Genomic DNA, 17277 nt, shown 5'->3' with positions numbered 1-17277 from the left:
TTGACAGGGATTTTCTTTTTTAAAAAAACAACCCCAAAACATTCTCTTGGCAATGAACATTGTCAGTCCATTTAAAACATTCATCAGTCATCAGCCTTTCAGACCATGGCAGGCAGAATACAGAGCTGTGTGTCTACGGCAGGCTTTGCTTAGTCATTCTTTTGAGGAGAGGTGAGGAGGGTTCTTGTATTGTCTCCTTTTTCTGTCCCCGACTGACCTCCCACATCCTATAGAATCTTGTTCCTCATAAAAGCTCTGGCTTAACTCATGAGTCATCTTGAAAAGCACTCGATATGGCGGTTACACATGAGAAGGGGGAGCAGTGCGCTGTCTAGACAACTACTCAAAGCTTCGACCCACCCAGACCCCAACATTCCTTTAAACCCTGATGCACAACATTCTTCCCATTGTGAAAAGGAAATATAATGCCTTCGGCCAAATGGAGAGGGCCGAGAGAAACCATCAAGATCTCAAAAAGATACTTTATCCCTAGTCGAGCTGTAGCCATGTTTCCTTCTGACGACGTGAGCGGCTCATACGAACTGCTCATCCCCGCCGGGAGTCCCTTCCAATTAAAACTTTGCACCTGTCATCAACTCTCCGCCAAGCCACGCACAAGGGCAGCCTTTTCCGTGGCCAAGACTTTAAGCTAGCAGAGAGCAGGCAGACATCCGGAGAAACGTGTCATTTCTGTCCTGTTGGCTGGTTCACAGCCTGATGCATATGTGTCAAGACACAAGAGTGTCATCTCTCATTCTGTGTAGAATGGTGAACTGTAAAGTGGTACCTCGGGTTAAGAACTTAATTCGTTCCGGAGGTCTGTTCTTAACCTGAAACTGTTCTTAACCTGAGGTACCACTTTAGCTAATGGAGCCTCCCGCTGCCACCGTGCGATTTCTGTTCTCATCCTGAAGCAAAGTTCTTAACCCGAGGTAATATTTCTGGGTTAGCGGAGTCTGTAACCTGAAGCGTCAGTAACCTGAAGCGTCTGTAACCCAAGGTACCACTGTATCTCTTGTTCCCAGGCCTTGCTTGCAGATCTGTTGCCACAAAGAAATGAATGGCATACCTGCCAACATTTCTCTGATGAAAATAGGGACTTCCCAATCCATAATAAGAATAAAGGTAAAGGATCCCTGGACAGTTACAGCCAGCCTATGGGGTTGCAGCACTCATCTCGCTTTCAGGCCAAGGGAGCCAGTGTTTGTCCACAGACAGCTTTCCTGGTCATGTGGACAGCATGACTAAACCACTTCTGGTGCAACGGGACACCGTGACGGAAACCAGAGCACATGAAAACACTGTTTACCTTCCTGCCGCAGCAGTACCTATTTATCTACTTGCACTGGCGTGCTTTTGAAGTGCTAGGTTGGCAGGAGCTGAGACAGAGCAACGGGAGCTCACCGCTTTGTGGGGATTAGAAACGGCTGACCTTCTGATCAGCAAGTCTAAGAGACTCAGTGGTTTAGACCACAGCGGTTCGAATCCCTGCTGCAGCAGGAAGGTAAAAGGCATTTATGTGTAAATAGTATTGTAATTTATTTATGTCCCCATCTCCTAAAATTGTATTCTAAGCATCTGAGAAAAGAGGTGTTACTCAGACCAGCCAATGCACTAAGGCTGGGTATAAACCAGAGCTATGTTTCCCAAGAAAGCTATTTAATAGAGGCTCAGCTGGAATAGCCTTATTTCTTTAAAATGGTCTACCTGCAAGTCACAGGAAGACTTACTGCCAGTCTTGAAACATAATATGTGGAGGAATGTGCGCGCACACACACACACACACACACACACACACATGTATGGGTGTGTACTATGCACTGAAAGTACATTTAAGCACAAAAGGTTTAATCTTAACTGCATAGAAATGTATGCTTTCAGTAATGCTTTCTTTTGTGAATGTTCAATCCTTAAGTTGTTGTTGTGGTTTAAAATGCGCATGTAGATTATAGCATCATGCTTGTACTACAAGAGGTGTTTCTTGTTTGCAAAGTTGCCTTATGATAACTTTGCTTTAAACATATAGTCATGCAAGGAAATATTTTGGCAAGGAGTCAGATACTTGGGTTTGGCAGGAGGTGGGGGAAGAACCTGGAAAAATATTGAACTGAGTAGTAAAAGCACAGTGCATATATATGTACCGTATTTTTCGCCCCATAGGGCGCACTGGCCCATAGGGCGCACCTAGTTTTTTTGGGGGGGAATAAAGAAAAAAATATTATTTCCCCCCCAGGTGCGGGGCTGGGGAAGCCCGAGCTTCCCCTGACCCCAGCCCCCAGAACAGGCTGCTATCCGCAAGCCTAGGGAGCCCGGCGGGAAGTCGCGCCGGGCTCCCCCGGCTTGCGGAGAGCTGCCCGAAGCCCGTGGCGCGCTGTTCAGTGTGCCCCAGGCTTCAGGATGCACGCAGCTCTCCGTGTGCACCGACCCCTCTCCCTCTCCAGGCTTCAGCGAAAGCCTGCATTCGCCCCATAGGACGCACACACATTTCCCCTTCATTTTTGGAGAGGAAAAAGTGTGTCCTATAGGGCGAAAAATACGGTATATACGTGTGTGTGCACAGATATAGATAGCTATATAGACAAATAGATAGATAGATGATAGATAGATAGATAGATAGATAGATAGATATAAATATAGTCTAAGGGAAAGACAGAGAGCCCTAAAGGCATATCCGCCACATATCTTCTAAAAATCCTGTTCAAAGCCTCTTTCATGAGAGCAAGATACACACTTCAATCTTTTTGGTTGCCCTCCACCCATCCAAGTTGCAATTCCAGCCAAAACTGGGCAGCTAAGCTCTGCACACATGTGCCCAAAACTCTATGCAACACGATTAACGGCTTGCACAAACTCAAGTCAAAAATAATTCTCTACAGCATACAGTTCCATATCTGGCTCCCTATTCAGAACAAAAAAACCCCAACCCCAACAGTCCAGCTTTCTTCTTGTAATTACTAGGAATTTTTCAGAAGCTCACCAGATGTTTCTTAGCAAACACTGAATCGACCAAATGTTAAATCTGGTGTTTTAACAAAAATAAAAAATGGATGTTGAAAATGTTGTTTGTAAGAATAAAAGAAAATTATTATAAATTAGTTTAGAGATGGTATTTAACACCAGTCAGATTAAATCAAATAAACAAGGAATATTCGGTGTTATGTTGGAGGGAATGCCAGGAAACAGGGAATTATGTTCACATGTGGTGGGCGTGTAAATACGTACAATTTTTTGGCATAGGGTGATATGTTAAGGAGATAACATAACAGAAATCACTGGGTTAAAGCTGACTGAAAGTCCAGAGGTAGCATTATTATCAATTTACGATGGGGTGGAAGGTTCGCAGGCTATGAAGGACTTGCTCACAAATTTATTGACAGCTGCATGAATTATTATAGCCAGGAAGTGGAAGGGGCAAAAAGAATATAAAATAGAAGAATGGTATAAAGAGGTATGGGATATAGCTGTTAATGATAAATTAACACGTGGCATTAAGGTAAGACAGGGAATATGCAGGATTAATGATTTTGAGGAGATATGGAGGGTGTTTGTAGAATTTGTATTGTTAAAACGGAAAGGGGTCAAACCATCGCAAGAAGTGTTGAAATTCTGGGAGGTTGGATAGTCACAATGGAATGGTCTCGTGGGTGGGGTGCACATTTTTATTCTTATTTATTTATGATTATTACTTTGTCAAAATAGAAGAAGAAGAAGAAGAAGAAGAAGAAGAAGAAGAAGAAGAAGAAGGAGGAGGAGGAGGAGGAGGAGGAGGAGGAGGAAGGAAGGAAGGAAGAGTTTCTTTCTAAAAGTACTGGAATTTAAGCCAGAGATTGAGTTCCAATAAGCTCTTGGGTTCCTTGGAAGCTTATCAGGAGTTCCTCATTGAGAAGGTCAGGAATGGCCAAAGATCCATCTTTTCTTGCAGAGAAGTGGGTGGGTGCCAGGATGCGTCCTCGATTAATCTGAGGTGGCAGCAAGACACTCAGGAGGTCTGGCCAAGGCCCCATATGAACAGATTATGAGAATATTCCCCACAGTTCCTGTACATGGCGCTGTGATTTCTTAGGAGGCCTCAATATGGAAAGAGCTGTCAGGAAATTTGAAAACCACTGGTTTAAACTCTTAAGCAAAACATGGGCATTGTTTAAAACAGGGGTCAGCAAACTTTTCCAACAGGGGGCCGGTCCTCTGTCCCTCAGACCTTGTGGGGGGCCGGACTATATTTTTGGGGGGGAATGAATGAATTCCTATGCCCCACAAATAACCCAGAGATGCATTTTAAATAAAAGCACACATTCTACTCATGTAAAAACACCAGACAGGGCCCACAAATAACCCAGAGATGCATTTTAAATAAAAGGGCACATTCTACTCATGTAAAAACATGCTGATTCCCGGACCGTCTGCGGACCGGATTGAGAAGGTGATTGGGCCGGATCCGGCCCTTAGTTTGCCTACCCATGGTTTAAAATTTAGCAAGTAGCTATCAACAACCTACAAATTAAACTAATATCTGCTTTAACAACCACAAATATTTGTTTCATTTACAGTCGTACCTCGGAAGTCGAACGGAATCTATTCCGGAAGTCCGTTCGACTTCCAAAACGTTCGTAAACCAAGGCGCGGCTTCCGATTGGCTGCAGGAAGCTTCTGCAGCCAATCAGAAGCCGCGGAACCCGTGCCGGACATTCAGGTTCCAAAGAACATTTGTAAACCAGAACACTCACTTCCTGGTTTGCGGCGTTCGGCAGCCAAAACGTTCGACTCGCAAAGCATTCAATTTCTGAGGTACAACTGTATTTATTTCATAAAACTTATATACCACTTGATGGTTATGAAAAAACAACCTCAAAGCAGTTTGAAAAGAGAACAAAACAATAAGCTATTAGTAAAAAAAACATGAAAACAACTCCTTCAATCCTTTGAAACATAAAATCAACAATAAACTAAGAAGAGATTGAAGCATATATCTACACTGCTTTCCACCTTACCTGGGCATAAGCAGGATTTAACTAATTGAGGCTTACTTCTGATTGCACATGATTGCAGCCTGAGGGGTGTCTCATAAGACCAAAAAATTGCTAGCAAAAGTTTCTGCTAACCCTTAGTACAAGCTGCTGCTTTGCCAACTGTTTCATCTATCAGTTAGAGGATTTCAGAAAAGCAATATAATCTTTACAGCACACACAACAAGCGTAAGGTAAACCAACAATTAAGGACTGCAGAGGACATGATGCCGAAAGTTGGCCAGCTTTAAAACTACTTAGAATTTCAGAGATTAGAAGCAGAATCTTGCTGTTCTATAGGTAATGGTGATCATGAAAAAACAAGTTTAAGCCAGCGTTCCATGGTCACCGGGCAGAAAGATCCAAGGCAAATGCAATCTTAAAAGCTTAAACCTTACCTTCTCCATGTTCGGCTTGATACAGCGGACAAAGAAAGGGTTGGAAGTGCTTAGCGTTGCCATTAAGGAATGCAGCGAATCCTAAAAACAAAACAAAACACAAAAAATAGGGGAGGAAGGATCAAATTGTACCTTGTACTTATCTTGGCAAACCACTTGCAAGCAGTCACCGTAGCAGCACCTAGTGGCAAGGACTGCAAATTACACCAGAGCAGGCTTTCCCAAAGGAAAAACAGAGAATCGTAGAATTGGGAGAGTTGCAAGGTACACCAAGGGTCATCTAGTCCACCCCCTCCAATGCAGGAATCACAGCTAAGGGATCTGAGACAGATGGCCACCAAACTTCTGCTTAAAATTTCCAAGGCCCTCAAGAAGGATGCAAGGGCAGCGGCTGTCACCTGTGATCCCCAGCAGCAATAATAATAATAATAATAATAATAATAATAATAATAATAATAATAATAATATATTTTTATACCCCAGCCACTCAGGGTGGCTCCCAACAGAATATTAAAAACACATTCAACATCAAAAACTTCCCTAAATAGGGCTGCCTACCAATCAGAGGCATGCATCTAATAATCAAAATTATAACTTTTTGAAATGTAGTGTCTGATCAGCTAAAAGGAAGGACCAGAGTAGACTGAGTGGGTAAGAGAATTCAGCCCTACCGATCACACACAAAAGGCAACGCTTGGAAGAGTTCGATGGATGAAGGAGCTCACCTTAAATTGCAGGCTGACGGTGGGCTTCCGATGTTTGGTTCCAGATTTTAAAGTATCTTGGCTGCTGCGGCTGGAAACATGTTCAAAGAGGTCGTAGATGAAATCGAGGCTGAAACAGAAGCAGGAGAGGAGAAACCATGTTTCACAGAATAAAATAAACATGTGAAATGCTACTGCAAAATTGGTTCAATGTTAATTCAGAAGAGCAAAATATGGGGCAAAAATGTGATTTTAACGAGTTTTTCCAGGTTGTGGGAAGATGCTGAAGGTGTTTATAACAAAACCTCAGCCGAATAGCCATAAAAGCTTCACATATGCAGCTCTGCTAAGTATTGAACAACTTCCCCTCTGCATGCCTCTACATTATATTGATTAACACCCTTTAAGGAAAAATCTCATGATGCTTCTATGTGTACATAGTTATGTCTGACTCCTTTATTTAACAAATTAAGCAACAGGCATTGCCTGTTTTCTTTGTTGGGCTCTTTTGACTTTCCCATGAAAGCTGCTGCATTTAGTAGAAGAATGAGGATTAAAATGTGCATATTAAGGAGATAAGAAAACTACTGGAGTAACCTATTAAAAAACCAACATCAACACTTAGCAATCAATGCAAAAATTTGGAATAAATCAGATTTACCAACAAAAGATTCATGGCTTCAAAGTGCTTGGCAGACGTTAATGATGATAAAAATTATGCAGTTCAAAAGATTCTGGGAAAATGGGACAATCGACACTTATAGATAACTGGAGACCTTTCGTAACATATGTAACAAAATACTGAATATTGTCTGTACGGAATATTGCAATTGCACTCTGTGGTGAAGGTAACTGTGTATTTCATTTCATTTTGCTGTTTATTTTATGAATACAATACTGTACAATAAAAAAAATTAATAGACCATTATTCATTGGTGACTTCACGTTTATAGCCCCCTGCCCACGTACCCCCCCCATTGCAACCCGCCCCCCATAAGTTAGATTTTCCAATTGCCTCCTTAGGTATCTACTTAGTGTTGCACAGAGTAGTTTTTATGTGCTTTTTCATCCACATGCAACTAGATGTGTACAAAAGTTTTATAGGTCTATATTCTCATACATACTGATACACACATCTCTCTGAATATTTCTCTAAATGGCCCCGCGTTTCATAAGCAGGACAAACAATGTCAGTTTCCCCCTCCAACTACTCTACGGTGTGGTTGTTTTTTCAACTGAAAATTCTCTCTCTGGTTAAGAGTCGCTGTTGGAATGAAAGACATTCAGATTCTACATTAAGTGAAGCGTTCTGAAAAATGTAAAACATGTGAAATTCCCATGCGCTTCAATAACAATAATAAAAAATCTCAAATTGTTACATGTCTGTAATTTGTTTCGGCTGCGAATGCAGCAAATTACAACCAGAGCTCTCAAAAAATTGTCACTCCATAAATTAAGAAAAATCAATTTGAACCTTTTTCAAATGGAATGAAGACAAAAAAATTACCGTATTTTTCGCTCTATAACACGCACCCGACCATAACACGCACGTAGTTTTTAGAGGAGGAAAACAAGAAAAAAAATATTCTAAACGAAACAGTGGATGTATGATTTTTGTGGTTCATGCTGTGGCCACAGACATGTGATCTGACAGTGAGTTTGGAGTAGCCCAATGCAAAAATCCTGAGGATCCAAGTGGATCCGTGCTTTGTAACCACGTTTTAAGTGGGGAGGGAAGGAAAAGCACTCAAGGGACAAGGAGCACGCGTGGGGTATGTGGAGAAGGATGCTGCTAATAATGCAGAAGAGGGGTTTAAGGGGAGAAGGAACACACGTGGGGTGGGTGGAGAAGGAAGCTGCTAATAATGAAGAAGAGGGGTATAAGGGGAGAAGGCTCCTCTCCTCTCCCACTTTCCTCCTTTAAAGCAAGCAGGCTCTCTGTCCCTCTCTCCTCCCCACTCAGCGGCTCTTCTCCCGCTTTGCTGTTTCAAAGCGAGCCACGGAGGAGGGAAGGAAGGGGAACCATGGATCCTCTGCTCACGACTGCAGCAGATCCCCCCGCCATCCGTAGGCATTCGCTCCATAACACGCACAGACATTTCCCCTTACTTTCTAGGAGGAAAAAAGTGAGTGTTATGGTGCAAAAAATACGGTATTTGGCTGGTGTCTCACAGACTTGATGAAAACATTGCAGAATGTGGGCTCACACAATCCCTTTAAAGGAGGATTAAGGTATGCAAAAATCAGGAGAGGCAGAATAAACATGCCTCTTCACCTTCGGCGCAACCAATCAAACGCAAATTGGTGGATTCATAGAGCTTTATCCCCTTTCCACAGTGCAGGGCAAAAAAGAAGAAGAAGAGGAGGAGGAGGAGGAGGAGGAGGAGGAGTTTGGACTTGATATCCTGCCTTTCACTCCTCTTAAGGAGTCTCAAAGCAGCTAACAATCTCCTTTTCCCTTCCTCATCCCACAATAAACACTCTGTGAGGTGAGAGAGGCAGAGAGACTTCAGAGAAGTATGACTAGCCCACAATCACCCAGGAGCTGCATGTGGAGGAGCGGGGAAGTGAACCCGGTTCACCAGATTACGAGTCCACCGCTCTTAACCACTACACCACGCTGGCACCCTACAAAACAAAGCAAAGCACGCACACACACACACAGCCCAGACTGCATACGATAGCAGACTCACAACTCGGTACAGCTTCTTAAAAAAGGCAAGTACAAGAAAAATGAAGAGTGCAGGAGAGTGTCTGTTTAGAACTGCAAACCAGAGGTATATTACGTCCCCAACCTTCACTGCCCTCAGAGGCCACTGTTTCCAGCATCTTAACAAGGATCAAGACCCCCAGATTGAAAATACTTGAGGTACCTGCTTTCCCGCAAGAGGTTCAGGAGATCGTCCCTGAAAGTGTCCCTGTTTTTCTCCAGGATTCCTCTGACATCATACTGAACCTATTTGAAAAGAGGCAGAACAGGCTCAGCTATTAAAAAAAAAGAAGAAGGAAAAAGAAGCCCCTCTTATTAATAGCTTCTCACAGAGGGACCATTGTAAACAGCAGAGAAGAAACTGAATGCTTCAGTTAATTTGCAAGTGGCTGCAGGGCAAAACTGAACTGCCTCTGAAACGCTCTTTGGAAGAATTTCAACGCACATTAAGGAAAAAGGAAATTACCTCTCCGGCATAATGTTTCACTCCAAAGTTGTGAACAGCAACCCTCGGTTTCACATAAAAAGGATTGCTCTGTTTACAAAAGGGGAACAAAAAAGAAAGATAAACTTTTAGGTTGAGGAACTGAAATATCGAAGGAGGTCTGAATAAGCTTGCTTATCAGAACTCAATGGAAGACCGGCTTTAGAAAAGGCCTGCTATGTCTGTTTGGGTACTTAAGATTTTCTTACAGACACTGTGTGCAAAACCTCCACCCATTATCTCGCACAAAGAAGATCAGCACAATGCAGGTCCCAAAATTTTAACCAGAAACACTTTTGCAAAGTCAATAAACACTCTGAACAGGAGAAATTCCAACTATGTCTTTGAAGGTCTGCAACACACCATACATCTATAAAACAAATGGGAAATACATTACTTACTGCATGTTGGATGTGTAACTTTGCCAACAAGGTGCTGTCTGTAGCTTGGGGAAAATGGCTTTCTTCATTGATAAGTGCTAACAAACCAAGTTTCTGGGTAATCAAGACACAAGACAAAATAATATTAGGCGGATCACAAGCGGTTTATACTTGTTTTCTTTTTTGTACAATGGTACCTCTGGGATCCGTTCCGGAGGCCCGTTCGCAACATGAAAAGCCCACAACCTGAAGCGCCGTATCTGCACAGGTGTGCGGTACGATTTGGCGCTTGTGCGCAAAGCGCGATTTAGCGCATCTGCGCATGCGTGAGTGGCGAAACCCAGAAGTAACCCTTTCCGGTACTTCTGGGTCGCCGCAGGACGCAACCTGAAAAAAATTATCATGAAGCGAACATAGCATGAGATATGACTGTAATTTATTTAAAAAACCTCTTTCAAATGGAGTAACACAGTGGTGCTGGGCTTTTAGCTGCATAAATGGATTTGAATGGAATATTCTTCCAGGTGGCTGAAAAGCAGGGTTGCCATCAAAAACAGCAGCCTCATATCTCTTTTTTAACATCTAGTGCAGAGGTGACTAACCTGTGGCTAGCATTTGAAATTTTGCATTTTGCACCTGGCAACCAGCCACTTGCAACCCAGTGAAGATGCCCGGGAGCCAGGATAGCATCTGACATCACCACCTGGAGGTACATGCCTGGGAATCCTTGGATCTGGACGACTTTCACACACTAGCGACACATCCTGTAGAATTCTACCTGTTACATTTTTTCTGCACAATCAGAATGACAAATATGACTTTCGAGCCGCCTGGCCCCCAAATGACAACTAGGCATTCTGTTTTGCCAACTATAACCCTGGTTTAAGCAGCCATTTGTGGCCCTCAATATGTTGCTGAACTACCACTCCCATTAACCCTGGCAATTTGCTTAATAATAATAATAATAATAATAATTTATTATGTACACCCCAGCCACTCTGGGTGGCTTCCAACAGAATATTAAAATACAATAGTCTATTAAACATTAAAAACTTCTCTAAACAGGGCTGCCTTCAGATGTCTTCTAAAAGTCTGGTAGTTGTTTTTCTCCTTGGTGGGAGGGCGTTCCACAGGGTGGGTGCCACTACTGAGAAGGCCCTCTGCCTGGTTCCCAACGTGAAATTTATAAATTTAAAAGGATTGGGGGCTGGGATAGAAGAGGCAAAAACAAGCACCTTGAAGTCATCTGCAGTTATTGGCAAGAGCTAAAGAACGTGAACAAGGCAAGAATCCTTAAATCGGATTGCAAAAGGTGCCTTACTACTCTTCTGTATGTGACTCCATGCCGTAGCCCAGCTGGGAAGAGGGTGGCAAAGCAGTAAGAGAGAAATGCTTGCTTCTATTCAATGCTGTGGCCATGCGAAGTATGTTGAAGTTCAAAATGAACAGTTATCGTATTACCAAATCAACATTTTGGTGCACAGTTTCATCTTTGTAAACCCCAAACCACGAAAAATGTTTATAGAAAGGAACACAGCTTCCCCCATTATTATAATTATATATTCCTCAAACTTGCAGACTTCCTTTCACAAAAAAACAAACCAACTATTGAGGCAGTGAATACCGTATTTTTCCGTGTACAAGCCGATATCCCCCCCTTTTTAAGTCAAAAATTGGAGGTAGTCTTATACACGGGTTTATACAGTAAATCTTGGGTGAATTGGCTGGGGAAGTGATGCGAGGCTGTGCAGTTTCCCCAAAAAGGTGAACAACTTTAAAATATTGATTTCTTAATTTTGGGCTTCCTAAAGTAGGGGTAGTCTTATACATGAGGTCATATTATTTATTCAGTGGTACCTCGGGTTACAGACGCTTCAGCTTACAGACTCTTCAGCTTACAGACTCCGCTATAGTACCTCGGGTTAAGAACTTTGCTTCAGGATGAGAACAGAAATCGTGCGGCGGCAGTGGGAGGCCCCATAGCTAAAGTGGTACCTCAGGTTAAGAAGAGTTTCAGGTTAAGAACGGACCTCTGGAACGAATTAAGTTCTTAATCCGAGGTACCACTGTACATGGAAAAATACGGTAGCTAAATTTGTATAAACTCAATTCAAGATACTGCACATCACACATTATTAAAAAATGTTTACCTTTTCAATAAGATCCAAGCACTCCCCATTATCTGTCCAATTGATGTCTTCCCATGGCAGTCCTTCTCTAAGAAAGACCATAGAGGCACATTTTATTACAATTATCAGACACAAAGATTTTTGGTCCACTTATTAGGAAAGGTGAATGGCAATCAGCTTGTTTTAAAATAATAGTGAAATGAACTGCATGATGGTCTGCAATACCTCTATGGAGCTGAGCATCAAAATAAAAATAAAAATGTAAAGGGCAGTAGGGGTGGAGAAAAGCCTTTTGCAGTTCTTACCTGCTGTATTCCAACTGCTCTAATGAAAAAATGTGCTTGTTGAAATATTCCTGAAGCTTTTCGTTTGCATAGTTAATATTGAACTGCTCAAAACGATTAACCTGGAATGGAACAAAAGATGTTCAGGTAATAAAAACAATACATACAGGCGTAACTTTTATTTCTACGCCACTTTTCTACAGTGAAAATCATGCTCAAGAACATGGCTTAGAACATGGAAAAAATACGTAACTACAATATAACGAAAGTCACCGTAAACAGTAAATGAAACATTCTAAAATACACAACCAAACCAAACAATTTCCACGTGAATCACAACAAGATCTAGAAGGAGGATACAAAAAAACCAACAGCAACAACCCCCTGTAACAACCACCCCCCCAAAATAACACACCAGCCCCAACAATGCCCTCAGCAACAGGCAATTCTAGTTAAGTTATGGAGGAATGAACCAAACGGTGAACACAAAAAAAGGATAAGCCAAGTGGAAACCTTTAGAACATACCTCAAAATTTTCAAAGCCAAAGATGTCCAAAATTCCAATGGACTTGAAGTCGTCTTTGCCTTTTATTCTGCCGTTGATTTTTTTAATAACCCAGGCAAAGCACTGGGAATAAAGTGCCATAGCTGCTGAATCTCTGTTCTCTATTGCCTGGAAAGAGGTAAGGCAGAGCAGGTCAATTGTCACACACAAACAGATTTTTGACAAAACGTCCTTTACGCAGTATTACTCAAAGCACGGGGCAAACAGAAATAACAAGCGTACTCTGATTTTTACACACAGAATTACTCGTGCTCCACTGTTTTCCTCTAAAACCTGTTGGGATACTGCCAGGGAGACAGAGTCCATCTGAGCCCCCAAGCCGGCTGCCGGACGATCCATCGATCTCCCATAGACACGCAGTATCAGCAATTAGCGACACGAAGCCTCAGAAATAGAATTCCACATTCTTAGGCTGGTGCACACTCTATCAGCAGAATTCACACAGCGAAAGATGCACAGCAGGAGAGCATATTTACAGTTTATTCAGCGTTGGTCAGAACAAAGAAAAACATGACCGCCTGCTCCGGTCTGCTCAGGCAACAAGGAAGCAAAAGCAACTGACAACATAAACATTCTGTGAACAGGAAATACGCAGACTCTGTGACTCACAAAGCCTGCTCCCTTTTAAGGTGGAACGGAAATATCCTAACAAAACCATGGTTCCCAACGTGGGGCACACGCCCCACAGGGGGGCAATTTGATTTTTAAGGGGGGCAATTTGAGAATGAGTTATTAACAGTGAGTTATTAACAATGAGTTATTAACACCCGTCAATTTGACGAGTAACATCGAGGAGACAGCAGTGGTGCTCTCTTTAGAGTTTCACGAGCAGGTCTTACATCAGGCACAGGCAAACTCGGCCCTCCAGATGTTTTGGGACTACAACTCCCACCATCCATAGCTAACAGGACCAGTGGTCAGGGATGATGGGAATTGTAGTCTCAAAACATCTGGAGGGCCGAGTTTGCCTGTGCCTGTCCTACATCTTTAACAGTCTTCTCTGTCCTTCGGTCATGTCAATATATCAATGTATTGTCCCAAACCAGTCTGAAGTCCCTATCATGATATTGGTTTCATAGTTTTTGACCTGGCAATATATCGTGAATCATGGCGTTCGTGTGTGTGCTATGCAAAAATCACAATATGGGGGAAACCGCAAAGCCAGTCAATGTCTCTACATAGCTCCATCCTTATTTCAGACTTATGGTATATTGCAATATTTAAGTGGTGATATCTTCGTCTTCTTTGGCGATCACTTGTAGCCAATATTGTCTTCCATGAACATGGTCTTAACAGTGAGTCCATAAGTGACCCTGGAGGCCAATTCTGGAACCACACATCCTTCCACAGTAGGGACATAGGTTTCTAGGCAGGAGTTGATCACGGGGAAGGTTTGCCAAATGTGCCTTCCTCTTAGCACATTTCTCCCTTTCATCTTGAGTTCAAGTGTCTTCAAAGGGACCTTTGGTAAAAGCTGTTCTCCAATTGGAGCGCTCACAGGCCAGTGTTTCCCAGTTGTTGGTGTTTATACTACATTTTTAAAGATTTGCCTTGAGACAGTCTTTAAACCTCTTTTGTTGATCACCAGCATTACGCTTTCCATTTTAAAGTTTGGAACAGAGTAGTTGCTTTGGAAGGCGATAATCAGGCATCCGCACAACATGACCAGTCCAACGAAGCTGACGTTGAAGAATCACGATATATCACGATGCTGAAAGCCAGGTATCATTCAGTCGTACTGTTCACCTCCACACAGTTCCATCTTTATTTCAGACACTGTGATATATCGCTATATTGTGGTGTTTAGCTGGTTATATAGCGCAATGCTGAAAACCAGATCTCACAAAGCCTTGGTATGACTAGACAGCCAAAGCCAGATTTTCTAAAAACAGGAGACACATGTAAAATACCCCAGAGTAACTTCACTGTACCTGTTGTACACTGAGAGGTGTCAGAATTTCTTCTCCCCTGAGTATCATTGATCGCTGTGTCAATGCTTCTGTCAGCTGCGTTGAGTCCAGCCCAAGTAACTCTGCCGATCTACCCAGAGCTAGCAACAGACAGAGATGATGAACAAAAGTTTTAGAACAGAATTATGCACGGACAAGCACAGCAACATCTCATGGGTTGGCAAGGAAAACCTAAGGCTCCCTGTAGGGCAAAGACAAAGCGATGGCCTAATAAGCAGTTCATAATTCACAGATGTCTATTTCCCTTCAACTGACTGCACATATTAACTCACATCGTTTTTCCTTTCTAGGGAGAACAATCCAAATTTATTTTCAGAGCCGATCAATACCAATTATGAAAATTGAATTGGGGCCTTGACAAGGAGGTGATTTGCTGGCTTTAAATTGATTTTTTTAAAAAAGTCGCCTGAGGCAGTTCGATTTTTGAACCAAAAAGGCAGGGTATAAATATTCCTAATAAATAACGCTTATACCAAAGGAAGCAGCCATCTTTTTTTCACCTGTTTTGAAGGACACCTGTGCTCCACCCGCGGTAATAAATTCAATGTTGCCTAGGTGCAAAACACCAGCAAGCAGCCTGAGAACATCTCGCACCTCTTCTGTGGTAAACTGCATCACTTCCATTGCAGTCTGTGGGAGGGAAAACATGAGACCTTGAGATGGTTAACATAACACATTTCCCGACCTCTGCCTGTTGAATTCAGCGAAGGCCCTACATCATAGCTGTCAACTTAGAAATTTAAAATAAGGGACCAGCAGCCTCGAAAATAAGGGATCAGCAGCCAAAATAAGGCATTTTCCGAACACAGGCATGTTCAACTTCTGAGCCCCTCTGAGCCAAAGGCAGAAAGCCCAGCCAGCAGCCAAATGAAGCCTCAAGTGGTGGTTCCCACAGCGCAGCAACCCGCCAAAGGGGATGCAGCAAGGAAAACCACCGTCACCTCTCCACTGGGAAGCGCTGAGCAAAGGCAAGTCCCTAGGCAACGTAGCCGATTTGATCGGCACAAGGCATGCAAGCTCCACCCCCCAGTCGTTCTTAGACTCCTTATTGGGTGAGCAACGCAGCCAAGCAACACAGTTGGAACCTCCCTCCTCCCTGACCGGCAGGGAGGGAGGGAGAGGAGCTGCTTCCTTTGAAACCTGGGAAATTAAGGGACATCATCAATAAGGGACAGCACTGGGACACGGCGCTGGGATAAGGGACTTTCCCACCAAATAAGGGACGGCTGACAGCTATGCCCTACATGAGTGGAACAACTTCCATTCAGGCAACGGAATTTCCCCTGATGCTCCTCCCGAAATCTGTTCTGGTTACGCCAATCCCCAGAGCAGTTGTATGGTGGGGATCACAGGGGGAGGAGAGGGAGAGGAAGTTCAGTAGTACGAGTGAAAGTCAGTCTATTCATGGTATTACTTCACTGGATACCACCCATAGCCAGGAGCTATTATTGCAATGGCAATTGTTCAGGCTTAGTCTCAGGAGAGTGAAAATGGCGGACCCCCTGGTTCCTCCACTTCACATAACACATGCACAGGAAATCAGAGGCATTAAAAAAAAAGGTTAAGTCCAGTCAAAGACGACTATGGGGTTGTGGCGCTCATCTCGCTTTCCAAGCTGAGGGAGCTGGCGTTTGTCCACAGACAACTTTCCAGATCATGTGGCCAGCATGACTAAAACGCTTCTGGAGCAATGGGACACCGTGACAGAAACCAGAGCGCACGGAAATGTTGTTTACCTTCCCACCGCCGCAACGCTACCTATTTTGAACTGCTAGGTTGGCAGGAGCTGGGACAGAGCTACAGGAGCTCACCGCTTTGTGGGGATTCGAACCGCCGACCTTCTGATGGGCAAGCCCTAGAGGCTCAGTGGTTTAGACCACAGCGCCATTAAACAGTGGATATGACTCCAACCTGTAGCTTTGTCCCAGATGTTGCCAGTGAAATATGGTTGGGAAGATTTAGATCACTGTTTCCCAAACATGGGTCTCCATCTGTTTTGGGGCTACAACTCTCATCACCCCTAGCGAGCAAGACCAGTGGTCAGGAATGATAGGAATTGTAGTCCAAAAACAAATGGAGACCCAAATTTGGGAAACAGTTATTATTAAAACCCTCTATCCTCTGGAGTGGTGCAGTTCACGGAGGTTATACTGCACTTTTCTGATGATGTTACACAGTATACACAAGCCCTCAAAATTGCCACAAGGGCTGTGAGGTTCCTTTACAGAACCTTGTCATTGTTAGCAGACAATCTCAACTTCAAAGTGACTGCCACGTCAAAATAATTTGTGATGTTACTGGCCATAAAGAAGGGGCATGTCGAACTCACAATTACTTCTTTGAAGGATTCCTTGTCATTGATTGTCTTGTCCGCTACACATCCAGACTGGTTCAGGTAGTGATAGTTCTCTGGTACAGATAGGTAAAATGCATCTGGAAACAGGAAAAACAGTTAATTCATACCGTTGTATTTAAATTAAGGGAAAGTTGCTTAAAGCACACAAGAGAAGAAACACCAAATAATACTGTCCATTATGTGCAATGTTTCTCCATGATAGGTTAACATAAAGAGGTAATTTTAGGGGGCAATAGCAGCTACTCAAAAGTGATGCTTGCGTACATGAGAAATGCATACCAAATGCATTCCTCG

The 17277-nt window shown here is 43.1% G+C and overlaps 1 protein-coding gene across 2 annotated transcripts in view; it reads right to left on the bottom strand.

Moving 5' to 3' along the window:
* Window positions 1-17277, bottom strand: part of MYO10 (myosin X) — a 200700-nt gene that overhangs the window by 58845 nt on the left and 124578 nt on the right. For both annotated transcript variants that reach the window (XM_053397125.1, XM_053397126.1), the window contains 11 exons: window positions 16957-17060; window positions 15128-15257; window positions 14589-14707; window positions 12619-12765; window positions 12114-12214; window positions 11830-11896; window positions 9701-9793; window positions 9282-9350; window positions 8979-9061; window positions 6127-6235; window positions 5402-5482 (listed from right to left, as the gene is read on the bottom strand). In XM_053397125.1, the coding sequence (XP_053253100.1) occupies window positions 5402-5482; window positions 6127-6235; window positions 8979-9061; window positions 9282-9350; window positions 9701-9793; window positions 11830-11896; window positions 12114-12214; window positions 12619-12765; window positions 14589-14707; window positions 15128-15257; window positions 16957-17060 (1103 nt within the window). The remainder of the gene's footprint in view (window positions 1-5401; window positions 5483-6126; window positions 6236-8978; window positions 9062-9281; window positions 9351-9700; window positions 9794-11829; window positions 11897-12113; window positions 12215-12618; window positions 12766-14588; window positions 14708-15127; window positions 15258-16956; window positions 17061-17277) is intronic.

Source organism: Podarcis raffonei, chromosome 7 (genome assembly GCF_027172205.1).
Source record: "Podarcis raffonei isolate rPodRaf1 chromosome 7, rPodRaf1.pri, whole genome shotgun sequence".
NCBI classification, from domain to species: domain Eukaryota; kingdom Metazoa; phylum Chordata; class Lepidosauria; order Squamata; family Lacertidae; genus Podarcis; species Podarcis raffonei.
The sequence above is the reverse complement of the archived record's forward strand: the minus strand, read 5'-3'. Positions and strand labels throughout refer to the sequence as shown.